The sequence below is a fragment of the Equus quagga genome, chromosome 13, assembly GCF_021613505.1.
Source record: "Equus quagga isolate Etosha38 chromosome 13, UCLA_HA_Equagga_1.0, whole genome shotgun sequence".
NCBI classification, from domain to species: domain Eukaryota; kingdom Metazoa; phylum Chordata; class Mammalia; order Perissodactyla; family Equidae; genus Equus; species Equus quagga.
In genome coordinates, this window is record NC_060279.1 from 105,838,051 (window position 1) to 105,857,380 (window position 19,330).

Genomic DNA, 19,330 nt, shown 5'->3' on the forward strand with positions numbered 1-19,330 from the left:
ACATATTCTGTTTCACAGACTGCCGTCCTCTGGCCATGTCACTTAGAAATACAGACACACGGAGAGGTGCTCCCCACCCCTGGAGCCCCATGTGAACTCGTTTATTAGCAAATCACTTGATTTTGATTTTTAATTACTCATGTAATCTACACTTTTGCATTGTCATAATGGATGTTTACTTTGGTGATTTATAACATGTAACACTTTCTGTTCTATTTAAACGCACAAGTGTAAGCATTTTCCAACTTCTTTGTTCTTTGATAAAAAGGAAATTGATCTTTATCTGGTTATCATTCCGCCTTTTAAACACTGCAAATGCTGTTTCCGAGGGGGCTGGTGGTGTGATGTTTCCATGGCTTCTTTCATTTTCTCCCTTATTCCGGGAAGTTTCCAGAATGCCTCTGTCCACGGCCCTGGCTTGCTTTTCTGTGTCTCCAAAGACTATTGGTCACAAACGTCAGAAGTTTGTGAAGCAGAAGTTTGGGAAAAATTATCTTCCTAAAACTTCCAAAAGCAGTACCCATTTGCTTCCACCCGGGTTCAGCAGGACTTCTGCCAGCTGTGGTCCTAATTTACCCAGAAACATTCCGTGGAGTGCCCACTCTTACCCACAGGCCAGCCGGTGGGGGTCGGGGCCCACAGGGTCGGGAGAGCTCCTGGTTGGGAAGCATTGCCCTTTCTTTCCTGACCCACACTCCCTGGCAGGGCCGACCCGCCCACCTGGCAAACCTGGCCAGGGGCCTGTGTCTACATTAAAGAAAAGGGCGGTATCTTAGGACACCCCTGGCCAGATCACCACACACCTGTGGACAACCCAATGCCGCGTGCCCTGGTGGACTGCCTCCCATGACCTGGCAGTCTGTGGGTCCCCCCCCAACCACCACCACAACCCAAGGGAACCTGGCTCCAGTGTGTAGAGGTTGGGCGTTGGCACGATCTGAGAAAGCCCGATGTCTGAGCTGCCTCAGCCTGATCACTGAGAGACCTCACCGAGAAGGGGAGGCTGGCGCCAGTCTCTGAGGATGAGAAAGCAAGCCAAGCCACCTGTCTGGCAGAGATGTGTGAAGATCCTGAGGCAGGAACTCAGGGACCCTTACCGAGCTCCTGGGGAGGGGGCTCTTCCATCTGCAACCAGGCATCTAGCATTTGCAGCCTGGCTGCCATGCCGTGGCTTCTGAAGGGTCTATGTGTGCAGGTTGCCTTTCCAGAAGGACCACGCTTCCCCTGGGGGAAGGGGCCACCCTCCCCACTGCACTGGGCCCCTCTGTGCCGCCTGGCACAGGGCACGGCTTACAGGAGGAGGGCCACGCACTTAGTCTCGCATTCATTCTGTCAGTCCACCCTTCAAATACATTTATTGTGCCTCCCCTAGGTGTAAAGTGCTCTTTAAGCCCTGGGGTTCTGGAAGTTCTAGCAGTTAAAAGGATGGACAATATTGCCCTCTCAGGTTCTACTTGGTGGGAGACAAACGATACATAAGGAGATGAACAACGGAACTAACAAGATCATTTCAGAAAGCGTTAAGTTTATGAAGAAAATAAAGCAGGAGCGAGTGTGAGGGATAACGTGGACACGATAGTCAGCGTGGTCTCCCTGAAGAGGCCACACTGAAGCTAAGCCCCCAGTGGCCACCTGCAGGAAGCACGTCCCGGGGGGAGAGGTGGTGGGACGAAGCTCCTGCTGCAGGAACAAGCAGTCTGCATCGGGGAGCAGGAAGAAGGCGGTGGGCGCAGAGAGACGGGAGGCTGAAGAAAGTGCACCATGGGATCAGAGCCCCGCCAGGACCTGGGAGGGGATGGAAGCGGGGGCCTAATCTTAGGAGATCCCTCTTTAGCCTGGGAGGACTCCAGGAAAGAAGTGACCCAGGATGGGGAGGGCAGTGGCCCCACACAGCTGCGCCCCAGGCTATGAAGATAGCTGGAGGCCCACTGCCACCTGTCCTCAGGGCTCCTCTCCGTGTCAGGGAGATTTGCGGGCACCAGGTAAGGTTCCAGGTGAGGGGCTCCCCGTCTTTAACTGCACACTGCACACGAGGTCCGCATGCACTAAATATCCTGCACAACCCTGAGCTTTATTGATTCCTTGGGAAATAGACCACAATTATTTTTGAAAATAGATGGCATATTTGTCTATCCTCTGAAGCAGCTCATACTCCCATAGATAAAGTGTCAGGAGAAAAATCAAAGAAAATGGAGGTGTCCATATCTCAGATAGATTTTCTTTTTGTATCGGCAACGTGCAAACAACTAGCAGAAAACCTAAAAAGAACCATGACCGAGGGACAAGGCAGAGAGACGAAGAGAAGTCCTCTTACGAGGGGCTAGGATGACGCCAAAGCAGGAGAAATGATGGAGTGGTCCGGCAGCCGTTTCCCCTTGTTTGGTTAAGAGCACCTCAATTTTCCTTTTGAGGAGACCAGCGGAGAGCCACCCATCCTCCATTCAGTGCGGTGTGAGGGGCTGTCTCCACCTGTCCCGTCCCAGATATGGGTATGTAACCATACCCCGAAGCCAGCCCACCCAGACTTCAGGGGAGCTGCGCTTTCCCTTTTACACTTGGGAGAGCCTGAGCGGGGTTCCTGTCACCTGCACCTGAGAGATGCGGGTCGTTCAGAGTGTGGGAGCTGCTGTCTCAGTGCCTCGGAAGGAAGCCGGCAGCAAAGTCTCCTGGCGCCTCACACAGAGCACCCCCATCCCAGACCTGGACCACGGGAGAGCTCCCTCGACACTCCCGGGTCTCATCTGGGAAGGTGATTGCGAAGTGAGGAAGCAGGACATTAGGGTCAGTTCGGACCCATACAGTGGTGTATAGACAGGCCCAGGGAGAACTCAGCACCAATGACTAAGTCAGTGTGGACCGGAGACGGGCGCGGGGCAGTCCCGGCCTCCTGCTCTGAGCTGCGTCCCACATCTCTCACCTGTGTGTATCCTCAGGTGGACCTTGAGGTGGTGGGATGTCCGGAAGGTTTTCCCACAGTACGGGCAGTCCTTCATGGCCGAGCCCAGGCTCCTGTCGCGGAGCAGCGCGGGCTGCTGGACGCCGGTGGATCTCCCAGCCTCCTCGCCGATGTCTGCAGCGGAGGAGAAACGTTCTCACATCACTTCAGCACATGTCAGAAGTTGTTCGCACCAAAACTGCTAACACCACACAAAGTTAAACATGTCAATACTACACCTGTCTATTTCATTCTTTAAATCTGACAGAATGCTGACAATTCATGTATTTTCTTGTTATTCTCTTAAATTATTTCATCTTTCCTATCATCATTTTAAGCAGCATATGGTACCTTTATATTGAACTGAATTACACAAGAAAAGAAACAGCTGTGTCAGCAGCTGGTTTGATTTCTTCTTTTGCTTAGCTCCTATTAAATATTTTTTTTCGAAAGTTTAAAAATGTTAGTGTTTGTTGAATGTGATTAATTTATAATATGGACTAGCCAGAGAGTTTGCTATAGGATCGAAATCACATTTGCATTATATCAAGCAACAAACGAAAAAAACGTGTCTCGGCTGAGTCCCTAAGACATGCAGACACACAGCTATTTCGGGACAGGAAAGAAAATTATCCAAAACTGATCATTTCTTCCTTGTAGAGTCTTGTATCCATCACTAGCTGGTGTAATCTCATGAAAGGGAGAAGAAAAAGTATGGAAATGCAGTTCCACAATTAGCCCATGATAAACATACAGTGACATATTCAAAGTCATGTGCAGAAACTCAGCTGCAGAACTCCCATAAACTTAGAGCACCGCAGTTAAATCTTCGTGCGGTGGCTTGAGAACTTCCTCTGTAAAGTATCAATACAAATTTTCCCTCCTGCTGTTATTTGTTATGTAACCCAAACCATTAGAAAATAGAATAAAATTTACATACGGCTGCCTTCTGCACAGAAATGATGGGACATAATAGTAAATAAAACTGTGAAAATATCTAGTGGTTGGAGGATACGTTATTGCAACACCCGAGGCCTGACATCACACTGACAAAGAGACGACATCAGGGGAGCAGGGCAGGAGCTGGGAATCTGCGTCTCCGGGCAGGGGAGGCACGCGAGGCTTCTTCTCTGGACTGGATTTCTCCCTGCCTTGCAGGCCTCCCCGCACAGCTGCAGGCTGACCGCCTGGCACAGAACGGAAGGTCCTAAGGCTGGTGGGTTCTCGCCATGGCCTCCAGCCTGCCCTCTGGGCCTCACGGTAGATCCAGTAGGAGAACAAGGGGAAACTTCCGGGATAATGAGCAGACCTGTGAGTTCTGCAGCGAGCGGAATAAACAAGGTTTGGACCTTCTAAGCGATGGAAAACGCAAATTGCTTTCATTTTGCAACATCCGTTCCTAGTGTTCTCTAACAGCCAAAAGCCACAGCCTTACAGGCCATGAGCAAGACGAGCGCATGCGCACTCAGTTCTTATGTGGATGTTTGCTTTGAGCAGCCGTGGCAACCCTTTGGCTTGGAGCATCCTCTCTGCCTTTGGACTATGCAGGACGATATCGTCACCCTGGAAAAGCTCTTCAAAGGCTCACTTTTCATCTTATTCTCCCAACTCTTCCAACCCTCCTTGGAAGAGCTGTTCAAAGGGTCTAATTGCCCAGCATTTTTTTTCCTCATAATTTTGAGAGACTGACTTTCTGGGAGGACTGAGTTCACCCACATCTGGAACTCACCCTGCGTAGGCCTAAGTATGTGGTTGCCCATACGAATGTGGGAACGTGACCAAAGATGGCTATTGATAAGGGCAAACAGGCACAAGAGCGTGTTGCAACGTCACAGCAGACAAGTGCCCCACATGCAGCCACAGCAAGGCACTCCACACTGCAGGTGAGTCCACCAGGGGCTGCGGCCACTTCTGTCTTAAAGAGCCAGTTTGCCCATAGCCCAGGAGAACAATGGCCAGGTGCCAGTTCCAAGTCAACTGCATCCTAGGTTAAACAGCTGGAATGCCGTCTCCTAACCACCTTCTCGCCCCCACCAGCCCCAACCTCAGCATGTTGCCTGTGTCCTCCCGCCATTAATCAGCTTTCATTTTGTGGGGTCATGAGGTCAGCCGAAAACAATAATGAGCCTGATTATAACGCTGCCTGAGAGTTCCCCACAACGTAGTTAAGACAGCCTGTTCAAGGGAGGAGGCCAAAGCTGTCAATGCCAATCATCGCAGCACTCAGTGCCCCGGAGGTTGGCTTCAGGACAGAGGTGGGCGGGCGTGGACTCTGACGTCACATTGTCGCAGGGCCACCAGCTCCCTGACCTGCACCAGCGTGCTTTCCCCTGCTCTTCCTTCAAGGACCCACTGTGGTCAGCAGCAGTGGGCTGTCCAACAGAAGTGAACAGAGAGAGTGAGGATGCACCCCGCTCTCTCTCCATGAGTCCTTGCCCAGGGCGCGCTGTGGACAGACACACGGACGAGGCGGCGCTCCTCGCCACTGTGGAAGGCTTTACGGGAGCTGGGGTGAGCTTCGTCTCGCTGCATGTCGCTCCAAGTGATGGCCTGGATCTGTTTTCCTTTTATCTTTCTATCTTGGATATGTGTGGCCCAATAAAAAGAATAAATTTGTAAGATAAACAGCTTTCTTTGCAGATTTAAGAGTCTAATTTTCACTTTACACAAAAATGGATTTTTTTTCTGGAGGGCCAGAGGCCTATGGCGTTTACTCTTAGACTAATCCAACTAGAAAAACAAACTCTGAGCAACGATGAAGGGGAATTGTGGGTGGTCCCAGGAAATGTCCAAGAGGCTGCAAGCCAAGCACAGGGAAGGCTGAGGGAGCTCCAGCCGCCTGGCCCGCACTCCCGGGCGTGCGTGTGAGTTGCACTGCGCCTGGGCGGGGAGCAGCGGCCAGCACAGCGCCCTCCATTTGGCCCAGACCCACCGAGAACTCCAGAGGCTCGCTCAGAGGGAGAGACCAGCTACCCTTGGCTTCCACCCCACCAGACTGTGAAAGCTGGCCACTGCCCTCCTGCAGCACTCCCCAGGATGGAGGCCTGAGGCTTTGCCTGCATCCCACACGGCCAGCAGGCAAAACCATCAGTGGTCCTGCTTACAGACAGACCAGCTCTTCCTCAGCCCCCCAGGAAACAGGCAGCAGAAAGGAAGGAGCATTAGAAAAATTACTTTTGTGGTCCTTTGTCAGACTGTTTGTGGAGTGGTTTGAGCTTTATTTTAAATGTCCTTTTCCTACGACCTGCAATATTTCTTCCCTCAGATCAGACACTTTCTGTAAGTGTGATGGGTAGAAGGAGGTGCCTGTATGGACAGAGGCCAGCCTAAGACCTGTCATCTGCTTCTCCTTGCACATCCAGGAAAGGGGGGCAGCCCTACCAACGCTTAGAGACCGGGGTGTCCTGGCAGTCAGGGCATCTGGCTGCAGGCTGAGAAGCCATCTCCTTGCCTCAGCCTGGGAGTGCTCTGGCCTCATATGATGGGGAAACGGCTGAGAAATGACTCCTGGGATCCCTGATTCTTTTCCTGACCCCACTAAATAATATGGGATCTATTCTTCAGAAATGGATGTCTTGTATGGATGCAGGGAATAATATTTGAGAGGGACACAGGCCGCCCTTCTAGAGTTTCAGCCTAGAACCAGTGAATTATAATAGGTATCAAACGCTCTGCGAGCTTACTCCTGATCCTACAAGCTAAGAAAGAAGAAATGGACCCAATTATGATTCCAGTTCTGTTTCCAGAAGCTGTTATTTGGAGGTGAGCAGACCTCAGACGCCTGACCTTCCTAATTCTGTCATCTCAAAGTCAGAAACCGTGCCTCCTACATTTCCATTTGCTTGTTCCAATCCTCTGGGTGTACAGCAAGGCGAACCCAGATCAAGATGACATGAAGGGGCATGACCTTCCCTGCCAGAGGGAGGGGGAGGGAGGTCCCTCAGTGGTGGCTGAAGGAGGAGCCAGGGGGATTAAAAAAGGCCAAGGATCGTGTTAGAATCTTCCTCATCAGTTGGACAAAGAACCAGATGCTTAGAAAGGTAAAACAATTGTTCCACAGTTAAAGCCTGGACGCACGTAAGATGCGATCAGCAGCTGTCTGAGGCCGTCCCGAGGTTGGCTCTCCTGCAGTACACAGATACGATCTGATTTTGATTCAAGGTGCCTCATTACGCACTTTACCTACATATATATATGTTTGGAATTTAAAAACTTGGTTTATGAAATCATTTCGTATTTTAAGGGTCGATTTTCCCCCAAGTCAGCTTTAAACACTGAGCTTCCTTGGTACATATTTAAAATAGGCTGTTTTGCCAAGAAGGCTGACTCAGGAGTCAGCAGGAGGAATCTCCTCCCTCGGGGTTCCTGATGCCTGGCTTCCCTTCACCTCCCATCCTGGTTCCATCCGTCCAGGGGTCTGGACTTCCTGGGCCCTCCCCCAGGCCCAGTGCAGGCTGTCTTACCCACCGCCTCTTTGTGGCCTTTCATTCGCCAACCCTATCCTCATCTCAAACCAAGGAACTGGGGCTGGGTCTTCGAGAGATAGGAGGAAACGACAATGAAACGGATGGTAAGTGCTTCTAAATATTCCAGGTGCCCCTGCTTTTCCCAGCTTCCTTTGCCCTATGTTGAGACCAGGCGCAGAGACAGCAGGCCGCTGCTACCACCCCTTTCCTGTCCACAGCAACCTTGCCACACGAGGGTTGAGGTGGCAGAATCACAAAATGGAGGGCACCTGGGTCGCTGAGTCACCGATGGACAGGAGCCCACCCATGCCAGACTTTGCATGAATGAGAAAAAAATCTTGGTTCTGTTAAGCCACGGAGATTTGGAGAGCTGTCATTGTGGGCGGGGATCAGGAACCAACTGAGTCAGCCTTCTATTGGTGAGGACTTCTGGGTTTAAACTCATCTATCTTCCAGGTCGTCCTTTTAATTCAGAGAATGAGAGCGAGGACGAGAGCCAGGGAGAGGCCAACAGAGGCAGAGTGAGACAAAAAAGAGGAGGCACAGAGAGGTTTCTTTTTAAACTGTGCATGGATCCTCAGGTCCCACTTCTTCTTAACGCCAGGCAGCCTTACCCTTCATATGCCCAAAAGTACATTTTGGAATGATTTCCATTAAAAAAAGAATCATAATGATGATGTTGACGATGATGATGATGATGATGATGATGAAGATCATGACGGTGATGACGGCAAATCCACACAGCGCATGGAGAGTTACCCCAGCAGCCTCACATGACCGAGGCAGCCGTGTGTAGCCCTGAGCATTGACTACTTCATGTCTTAAACGCCATGGATTTCCATTTCTTTGGAACTTCTAGTATAACAGTGAATACACTTTCCTAGATGAGTCGTGCCATTAATTCTGAAAGTCTGCCTTGTGCAAAGAGCACCTCAGAAGCACAGCTCTCACTTCATTAAGGAAGACAAAAACTATTTGTGGGGTCTAAGAGCGAGCAGGGCCCCAAAACATCACATCTTTAAAAAATGTCTTGGTCCACATACATCAGTGCTTTAAGATCTTTTCAGGGGAGGAGAAATAACTAACACCTTGGAGAAAGTCCAAAGGAATGGATCGTTCCTCTGAAAAGCTTAACACTTTCCCTTACTTTGAAAACTTTAAAATTAACAGACTCGAATAAATCAATGACTACTGCGGTGGAGATTCCTGGTTAAGTAAAGAGTTCCTTTTATTTTTAAAAATGATTTTAATTTAAAGATAAGCATACAAATTACAACAGTGCTGCAAACAATTCTACTTAACTCCTGGAAGACGTAACTCAGGCCTTGGGTCAGTATGAATTTGGTGTCTCTGTGGTTTCCTCAAAGTCCTCTGGTTTATGATGGCCATATATAGTCATGTTAAACAGTTAAGCATTAATATGGATTGGCGAAAGCATTTGTTTAAATAGAGAGCTGTCTTAGAAAAGGACGTCCACTTGGGAGAGGACAGCGGCCGGCTTCCCTCTGGCTTCCTGGCCTCGGGACTGGGCTGGGCTCACCAGCAAGGCCCAGGGCTCGTGGCTGGTCCGTCAGAGAGGTGGAAAGGTGGAACGTTCTCTGTCGCTGCCTTTTCTCACCTTCGACCCATACTCAAAGCTGTGCACAGCTCCATTTGCTTTTGGCAAGACAGGATTTCTGGAACCGGGGAAAGAGGTTATTAAACGGCTAAAATTTGGAGAAAAAAAATATAAGATAGCAGGATCTCAAACAGCTTCTCCAAAGCAACATTTTGATGAGTTAAGTGAAAATGAATCAGAAACACACGGATTAAATTTCCCTTAAAATACACAAGGGCTTCGAAATGAAGTGCGGTGGGCCAAATGTGTTTCCGGTTTTCCCAAACCCAGAGTGCTTCCTAATTGTCGGGGAGGGTGCGGAAGCCCCTGCTGGAGACGGGGCCACACGTGGGCTCTCTTCCCTTTGGCACTGTGTGATGCTGCTGTTGACAACATCCTCTGTAATCCTTGGGTTGCCAGCTCTCCCAAGGCCCTAAGGGCCGGCTGTGGGCAGGCAGTTTTCATCCCCAGCATGAGGACTGTGGCTGTGGATGCAGCGGGCAAGATCTGGGATCACAGAATCGATGTGGGACAAGGCACCTGGGGGGATGGGCCTCTCTGGGCTCTGCACGCTCCTCTCTTCCCTCTGGCCTGGTTGCCGATGGTGGGCTGGGACCCATCCTGGAGACCGTTGGGGTGAGCCAGCACAGAGCAGAATCACCTCTGACCTGGCCTGGGTGGGGAGAACCAGGGAGGAGAGTGAGTCTGGAGAGGGACGGCCCAGGGAACTGCCATCTCCTGGGAAAAGCCTGGTTAGTGCAGCGAAGGCACAGGCCACTTGTCCCATAGCTCTTTAGAATAACCCCAACTCCTTCTCATGGTCTCCAACCTCCCGGCTGCGTGGCCCCCACTGCTGCTCTGACCTCATCCTGACCAGACTGTCCTCCAGCCCCACCTCTGTGTTCTCCCTTGTCAAGCCCGCTTAGCTGGCTCCCAGCACGCTCCCTCTGGTTTCCTTCACAGCACCTCTCTCACCATCTGCAGACTCTAACTGACCCATGGGTTTGTCTGCTCGCTGCCTCTCCCCCGCCAGAACACAGGCTCCGCCAACAGGAGCCATTTACTGCTGGTTGGCGTCTATCCTCAGCACGTGGTGGGCACTCAGCCCACAGCCAGTGCATGACACATACTTTTTTTAAATTGTACATACTTTTTCCAATAAATAACAGACTCAGAGGAGGCAGGCAGACTGGAAGTCAGAGGCTCAGATCAGCTCCTGACTGCAAGGGGGAGCTGCTTCGAGTAGCCTGGGAGGAACTGTGCAGACACCAGCGAAATTCCAGAAACGCACCAGAGGGCTCGGCACCATCAGGGGCTGGAGTGTGTGGCCAGCAGGGTGGGCAGAAGGTCAGGGGAGCCCAGCGAGGCTTCCTGGAGGAGGTGGCCTCGGGTGTCTCCCAGCTGTCTCTCCACCCAGGTGGAAGGAACCACAAACACACAATCATCATCAGCAAGACTACAGTGCGCTTTCCAGAAGGTTGGGCGTGTTGCTGAGGCACCTTCCACTATCTCATTGCCCACTTCCTGGCTAAAAAGGAAAGTCTCACTGTCACGAGAAGAAACAGCCTGCCATACGCATAGGGTCTTTAATCCACAGAAGACTATAGTACAATAGATATTTTCAAAGTAATCCATGCCCCAATTACTATTGTAATTATTGCAAAATATTTGTTATGCCTTCCTTTTTTCATAATTTAAATTAAGTCCTCCTTTCTTTACAAGAAAAAACTACAGAAGTCTCTACTTTCAGTAAAGCATAAATTCCCAAAAGATTTCTACATAATTTATTTTCTCTAAAAAAAAACTATAGCTTTTAAGATCCTCTTAAGATAATTTACAGCCCCCTCATTTACGGGTGGGGTTGGGGTGGGGAGAAGACCGGAGGAGATCTCTTTGATGGCCGGGTATGTTTCAAGGAATTCTTACTTAAATGACACTGAGAACAAGCTGGACCGATCTTTTTTGCAATGCGCTTGGTCAGTCGCCGTAACTTGCGGGGCCAAGGTTTCCCCCGGGAATCACGCACACCGAAAGGACAGGGAGGGCGATAACGCCTCCCCTGGAGACATGTTTTGCCATATTCTTTTTTAAACAAAGAAGACATCGTAAGCACCTTGCAATATCTTTCATTTAATCATTGGCAGAAGGCAAGTCCCTGATGAACGCTGGCCTGTGTCTTTCTCTTTAACCAGCTGAGTGATCCAAGCTTTTAATATAGCCGTTCCAATTATTGTAAAAGTCATCTAGCACCTTATAACCACAAATATTGACAGTTTATTGCACAACACATTCCTGACATTTGAAGGTCACACCATACATAATACATACTCTTTTATAAAAGTGTCTGGAACAAAGAGATACATGATAAGCAATTACTTCTCCCCGCTTGTACGTATGTACAGTTCGGGGCTGACTCGAGGTGGCGCGGGAAACACACACACCATTTTAAAGAATCTATTGAGGCAGCACGGAGGCACCCACGATGGATAATTATGGAATGGCTCATGGACGTGCTGCGGTCCGATCGGCTGGCCAGGCGTGGGGTCTGGGCAATTCTCCTCCTCCGAGTTTGGGTCACAATGCCACTTTGCCAGGGAGAGCCCTGCCTCACTTCACAATCGGATTTTCCCCCAAAGACCCTAAGCATAACAGAGTCACAATATGCTCTTGTTTCCCAGATTGGTCTGCATGTGGCTGAAAGGAATTTTAAACATCCAGCAGGCCCGGTTCCGATGCACCTGCGCCTGGAGCCTGCTGAGGTACCCAGAGGGGTCCTGAGCACAGCTCTGCCACAGCCATGCTGTGCGTCCCCAGGGCTGTGGCATCCACAGAGACCTGTGGCACAGGGGTACCTGGCTGCCAGGCACAGGTGAAAGCAAAGTGGGAAGGGTGCTCCACCTCGGCTGAGGCCCAGGCCCTGCGGGATCCCTGGGGACATTCTGAGGAGGAGGTCTGCCCACTGCCTCCCTCGCCCAAGGCCGCTCTGGCTCGCCCACTCATCTTCCCGGCTTAAGTCTGACAACCTCAGTGGAAAGGTTTGCAGTCCAAAGCCTTCAGGTCAAAACCCAGTTCCACCAATTCTTAGAAGTGTAATTCTGGGCAAATTACATAAGCTCTCTGAGGTTCGGTTTCCTTATCTGCAAATGCGGAGAGTGGGGATAATTCATTTAGCACGGCGCCTGGTACAGGATATGCTCCAATTCACAGTAGCTGCTAACATAGTAGCTTTGAACAAGAACCTTGCCAAAGGGGCACGTTCCAGGCGGCTGGCATGGAGGCAGGGCAGAGACCTGTGACCACAGTGCTCCCGCTCCAGCGCCAAGCTGTGGACCAGGACACACACGCAAAAGGTCTGGACTGAGGGGCACGTTCCTTTCCTGGAGAGTCCAAGTCGGAGCGGTTTCTCCAAGGCTCTGAAGACACAGGCGATTCTCCCAAGTTAACAGTGAGAAACAATTCGGGCTGCAAGTGAGCTCCCAGAGACGACAATCTTTAATCACAGATGAAGCAGCAAGTCGTTAGAATCTACACCGAACTCCCTTCCAAACGATGCTAATGGCTGCTGTTTGGAAAAAATACGTGTTTGTGTGTATGTAAATGCAAATAAACATATATGTATTTTAGAACTGCGCTAAAATAAATAACCGGCAAACTTTCAAGATAATCAAAGCCCTTCCAAGAGTAATTTTAATTTGATTTCCAGAAGGAAAGCCCTAAAATTTAAGACATGGGACCAAAATGATTTCTATAAAGATGACGTGTTTATTAGCATTAAATCCCAGGAAAAGGGGCTTCCTTATGAAGATCACATTTTTGCATCTGAACAGCATGCATATTAGGATGTGTGTGTTTCTTTAAGAAGCTATTCTGTTTTAGAGGGTAGCGTGTAAGACATGGCCCACGTGATCAGGAGGTTGCTATGGTAAATATGCATTTTTTATTGAAGAGTAAACAGTGGCAGAAAACAAGTGTCAATTGCCAGCTCTGAAGTTACTGCCATTTATGAGCTGCACTGACTTACCCAGACCTTTTAATTTGAGAACCTTTATCAGATGAGTACTATCATTGGATCAAGATTTAAAATTTGTTTGAATAATTGCTGAACCTTTCAATACCTTGCAGTAATAAATACTTTAGTTGATATATAAAAATTAGCAAAAAAAAAAAAATCTATCCAGCTTTGCCCATCATGGCAGATAGATCTTCCCAGAGATCTGCTGCCTGACCGGTGGACCTCCAAAGGACAAAACCTTTGGCCCTGGCTCAGGCCACAGAGCAGAGGAGCCAAGGAAACAGCTGAGGCTATCCCACTGTCCATTGTCTTGGTATCTGCAGGATAAACAAAGCCAGAGCCGATGCCCTGAAGACTGGCCCTCCTGCCTCCCGTGGGGTGTCACTGTCCTGCAAGGCTGGTGCCCCAGGCTGCTGGAAGGGCGGTGGACCCTAGCCAACACACTGTGACGCTTTCAGTAAAGTTTTCACCGCTTTCCCCCTTGTAGAGGTTGGCAAGAGACTAATAGTTCTTAACAGGCAGCTTTGTTTTCCTCTGACATCCACGAGCGACCTTTCTCAATCACAAATCAGGCCGTGTTACAAACCTCAGATAGCTCCCGGGCACATCCTGAGTGGGCCCTCAACCAGCTTCTCCGGCCAGGTGCAGAGTCTGGATTTTGTTCTTCTCTGACACTCGCTTTCCTTCCAGCTTGTACTTTGCACAGGACAAGGATATGATTCCTCCTCCTCCACTTCTGGCCCACGGGCGTCTGACCACTATTCACCCGACATATGCATGAATGAATGATGTGTGAATAAATGAACTAACCCTGGCTCCAGGCAGGACTAACTTCCTGGGTAGCAGCTTCGAACAGGAAGGTCAAGTGTGCTCATTCTTCCTTTGATCACAGATAAAAGTATCAAGTGTTGGCAAATTTCTCAAAGGGAACTTTCCAGGCTCTGAGAATTCCACAGACTAGTCCAAAGAAATCTTGACGAGGGACAAGGAACCAATTAAGCAAGATGAGTGTGTCCTCCACGGAGCCCTGGGAAAGAGGGGCAAGAACAGGCAGCTCCGTTGGCAGGGGAGGGGGCAGCAGCTGGATCCCAATGTCTGCAAGGCCCCCAGGCATGGGCAGAGACTGCCCGGCCTGAGGGACCAGCTGGGGCATGAGAACACCTCAGAACACAGAGAGCTGTTTGACTCCAAGATCTGAGTTCAAATCTCAATTCTGTAGTCCTGAGCAAACTGCTACAGCTTCATGAGCTTTAGTTTCCTTGTTTGTTAAATTGGATAATAATTGGATCATGGTAGTCCTCACAAAGGAATCTGTTGCATGAAATAGTGGGTTTGCAAGGCCCCAGTCCACCTTAAATCCTGCATAGGTATCATGGCGGAGTGGGAAAGTCACTGTCTCTGAGACAGCCAGCTCTGGGTTCTAAGCCGGCCCTGCCACTTCCAGCTGTCTGTCTCTAAAAGCTTCCTAACCCAGCCCAGACTCCAAACGCTGTCTGTAAAGTGAGAACAGTGGTGCCTATCTGCAATCCCTTATGAAAACCAAGCGACGTCGTGTGAGGAAAGGGCAGCTGGTGGATTCCCAACTGACCGTTCCCCTCCCGACCCGGGTCCAAGGTCCTCACAACACAGATGACCAGGACAAGCCAGGAGGTAATGCTTCATACACTGGCAATCACCACAGGATCCCTTCACATGGTCAGCCCCTCCCGGACACACTCCAAGGAGGATTCCCATTGCCAAGCTGGGAAGATCATTTCCAATGCGCAAAGTGACACTAGCCCCCTGTGACGGGAAACCCATGAACGAGGCCCCACTCACTTCCACATTTTCTAATCCCCAAATTATAGTTTATTTGGCACCTGTCCTCAAGGCACTCCCTAGACATGAGGGAGGGACTTCAAACATCTCTTTGAGATCAGTAAGTGGGGGGCAGGGAGGAAGCCCTGGGGGAAAGGTGGAGAACAAGGATGATAGGGAGAGAGAGAAGCACATGTTTTTGGCAGCTCAGGCCCTACCACCCTGTGTCCATCCATCCATGAGATGGTCAGTGTCAAATGTTGATGGGCAGCCTTACCTCTAAGCACCTCTGCAGAGCCCCCATCGATCCTGACATGCAGGCCACTGGCTCTTCAGTCCTGCATGCAAGGAGCCTACACCCCAGACACCCTCCGGCCAGGCCATTCCTTGTCCTGGGATAGGGCACCCCAATGCTGAGGAAGAATTTTATTTTTTTATTTTATTTTTTTCCTTTTTCTCCCCAAAGCACTCCCCCTCCCCCGTACATAGTTGTATACTCTTAGTTGTGGGTCCTTCTAGTTGTGGCATGTGGGATGCCTACTCAGCATGGCTTGATGAGAGGTGCCATGTCCGCGCCCAGGATTCGAACCGATGAAACACTGGGCCGCCGCAGTGGAGCACGCGAAGTTAACCACTTGGCCACGGGGCCAGCCGCCTAAGGAAGAATTTTAGAGCAGTCCCATGGGTCCTGGACAGTTTCTTGGGACTGTGATGTGATGTGAGCTGGGAGCTTTCCTGGCGATGCTTAGGTGGGCCATGGAGATTCGGGCTCTGGGTCTGTCCAGGGAATTCCCAGAACTTCACGAGAATCCAGAGCCAGCGCTCCTGGCCCTCCAGAGGGGGAAAGGTGAGAACTTTCTCCCTGATGGACCTCGGCATCTCAACACTCACTGGTCCTTCTTCCTGAAACACAAACCCCAAACCTCAGCCCCACTACCTCCATCTTGCCTGCTTAATCCCACCCATTCTGGAGGGTTCAGCTCCAATGCTGCTTTCCCTGGGAGACGTTCTCTGACTTCCAGACTAAGGTGGGTCTGCCCTCATCACCCCCCACCATCCTTCATGACACCTCTCAGGGTTTGGTACTTTGTGCACGCGTGACACCTGCTTAATTTCTGTCTCTCCCACTAGCCTGTCTACTCTTAAGAGCTGGGATGGGGTCTATTTTTCCCACTCTTATGTCCCTAAAACCTCCTGGCACAGAGCGAGTGCTTGGTAAATCCTGTTGACTGACTGACTGAATGTGTGAATAAATGAATGAATGAATGAATGAATGAATGAGTGAATGATGTGTTGGGGAGGCTAGGCAGCCATTCCATGCTAGCATGATTGAAGGAGCCCATTTTTTCCTTCTAAGTTTTTCACTGGCCTCTGTTGACCTGCCCTCATAACAGGGAGCGCAGGTGACCCGCGCTGTGAGGGGACAACTGCAGCCAGCTGTCACCAGATGAAAGGAAGACGCGGGGCTCTGGTCTCTGTGTAGCCTCAGTCCCCAATCCCCAGGCGCTTCTCCTGAGACTCCAGGCTGCTCCTCCAGGCTCTCCTTGAGACGGTGCAGGGCTCCCACTGCCAGCATCTGATTCCTTCAGAGGAGAACTTGGCTGGTGGCATGAGCCTCACCTGCCCCACTTGCTGCTCAAGACTGCCCACAGTTCCTCCCAGCGCAGGGCCCTTCCCACCCGCGCCTGCCCGGCCGACCCAACATCCATGCAGAGGCTGGCTTCCGGTCCACAGCAAGGCCGGCAGCTCTCGGGAGCCCTGCTGCAGATGCTGGGCTGGGGGCACAGGTGGGCCGCTCCTGGCAAACAGCATCTCAGGTGCAAGGAGAGGCTGGGCCGGTGCTGGCCCAGGCCCACTGCTGGCGCAGAGCAGAGCCCAAGCCCAGTGGCAGCACATCGGGCCATTGGTTCTGCCTTGGTATTTCTGCTGAGTTTCTGGGCCTGAGGAAAAAGTCTGTCCAGACATATGTTCTTGAGGGTGCCCCGCCAAACGGGTGCTCTGCGCGCACCACCAGAATGAGGGAGAATACTCTGCCTTTCCATCTGTATGGTGCTCACTGGATGCTCCTCCCTCAGCCTGGAGCCCTGGCTCTTGCAGGCGCTCTCACGGCCCCCTCCCTCCGTTCTGGCCCCTCCCCAGCTCACCCCTAGGAGCCACCACCCCAGTACTTACTGCTCCTGCTCCCCTCCCAGTACATCTTTGGTCTGTCTGGTTTCCATGGCATCCCCAGCCTCAAGCAAGGTGCCTGGCACATAGTAGGCACTTTTTATTTTTTTGAATAAAGAACAACAATTTGACAAAGCGACACTACTTTCCCTGATTAGATAGTGGCGACTTTTCCTCTAATATGGAAAATCGCTCTCCCTTCCCTTTGGAAGCCCTTCCAGGCTGCTGTTCAAGGCAGGCTCATTCACAGAGTCCTGCGACGCTAATTTCTATCCCAGAACTGAGAAAGACAGCTAAATGTTGTAAGGTTATTCAAAACTCCTGCCCCTTCTCCCCTGACTTCTCCTTAGGGGAAAATTGCCCAGGAATACATTTCCTCATCTGTATGTTAAAGCACGGTTACAATCCACCTATCATGATTGCAATTTTGGGAATCAAAACGGAGATCCAAAACAGCAGTGTGATCTCCATTTTAGCCACATACATTATAATAAATTAAGTCACAGAGAGAGCTCTGCATTAACTGACTCTATCCCTTTAATACCTTATAGGAACACTGAGGCTGCCCTCCCTAGGAGCCCGGCGTGCCCTGCCTGCCGCCCGGGGCTGCCACGCGGGCGCTGTCCCCCACCTGGAAGGGCTGCTGACAGAGCCAGCTGCCAGATGATGGTGGCACCCAGTACCGTGTGCTTGGAACTTTGACTGAATCAGGCTTTGCATCATGGGTTCAAAACCACAGAGAGGCTCCCAGCCATCCTCGGCCAAGGGTAAGCAGAAGCCTCTGGAAAGAAGCAGGCAGTGCGGGCAGCACGCTGATGGAAGGGTCCTAGTCTGACACTTGTGGACACCTCACCTCGGGACTCAGACCAGGGAGGCAGAGGGGACACAAGTGTCCAGTACCCAGTGACCTCACCCACGTCCCTCCCGGGCCCGGGCCTCTGTTCCCACTTCTGCAACTTGTCAGGGCAGCACTCTGACTGAGGTCACAAATGGTCATCACACAGGGCTTTCACTTGCCAAATTTGTTTTTAACATTTACAAATTCAGGGCATTTCACGTGTAGTCCCGGTTTCCAGAAACTGTTCTCTCACAAGGCTGGGTCCACGGTCCTAAGGAGCAGTGGTTGTAGGGCTGGGCAGTGGGTGCTTCCTCCCCACCCGGCCGTTCCGTCATCCTCACTACCTGGCTGCCACCCAGCCTGCAGGCATCACTGTGAATTTGCCATCTCAGTCGAGATGATCCTGGACACCCTTTCCACCTCTAAAGATGGCCACAATAACCTCAGTTGAGCAAATAAGGCAGAAGCCTCCAGACTAATTCTCATAATTATGATGGGTCTATTATTTCAAAGCCAGCAATGATTGTGGGGTCAGGTGCTCAGAGGAAGAGGGAGAGAAACATACTTTAAAGCGATAGCAAATATCCTTTGATTCTTTGCTATCATACAAATTGCATCCAGAAATGCTGAAACACGTGCTCACAACCTTAGTCAAATTTCAAAGAGGCTCAGCAGGAAGGGCAGTGATCAGAGAGAGAGGAGGAGAACCGAGAGCCACGCGATCTGAAGACCCTGTCCCGGGACTCAGCGGCGGGCCCAGCGGAGGGGACACTGACACCCCTCTCTGCTGCGCTGGCCTGGAGATCTCTCACTCACCATGCCTGACCTCCTCGTCTTCTCCAGGCGAGCTGCGCCCACCCTTCCCCCTTCGGCCCTGCAAGAGTCTCTGCCCAGCCTCACTCGTGCTCCCAGCACCCCTGCCCTCTGAGCTCTCTCTGGACATTTCTACACAATGACCTGCTGCTCCAGGCTGCCCACTAATTTTTCTCATGTGTTTTGATTCCAGCCTGCTTACCAAGAGGACCCCGTGGGTCTGCCTGTCTCGTAATCACCGACAAAGCCGATGAAGGGCTAGCCCACAGAGTCACTCAATAAACACATGTTGGTTGACCTTTCCATTGTGAAAGACACTGTTATTATCTCCTCCAGGGCTTTCTTCGTAGGGCGTCCTCAAGGAGAAAGGCAGATCTGACCAAGAGACCGAAAACCCTTCAGACTTTCTGGCCTCATTTCCTGCTGGGTTGTGCCTCCAGTATTTGCTTGGTTGTGAGTCGATCCATCCAGCCAACAAGTATTCAGGGATGCTCACTCTGTGCCAGGCACAGGCGCAGGGCGGCCCGGAGCCACACCCAGGAGCACTGTGGGGGACGACTCTCTGGGCTGACGTCTATATCATGTAGTGAGGGGCCCAGTTCTCTCCACGGTCCTCGTTTGTCTGCGAGAAGTTGGATCACAGCAAACACGTCGATGGAACCTGCTTCTCCTTTCTGCCCTCACCCCTCTGGGGACAAGCTCTGGC

General features: G+C 51.0%; 1 protein-coding gene across 1 annotated transcript in view; it reads right to left on the reverse strand.

Moving 5' to 3' along the window:
• Positions 1 to 19,330, reverse strand: part of ZNF536 (zinc finger protein 536) — a 365,002-nt gene that overhangs the window by 151,346 nt on the left and 194,326 nt on the right. Inside the window, exon 4 of the mRNA XM_046683106.1 lies at positions 2,918 to 3,070. Coding sequence (XP_046539062.1) covers positions 2,918 to 3,070 — 153 coding nt within the window. The remainder of the gene's footprint in view (positions 1 to 2,917; positions 3,071 to 19,330) is intronic.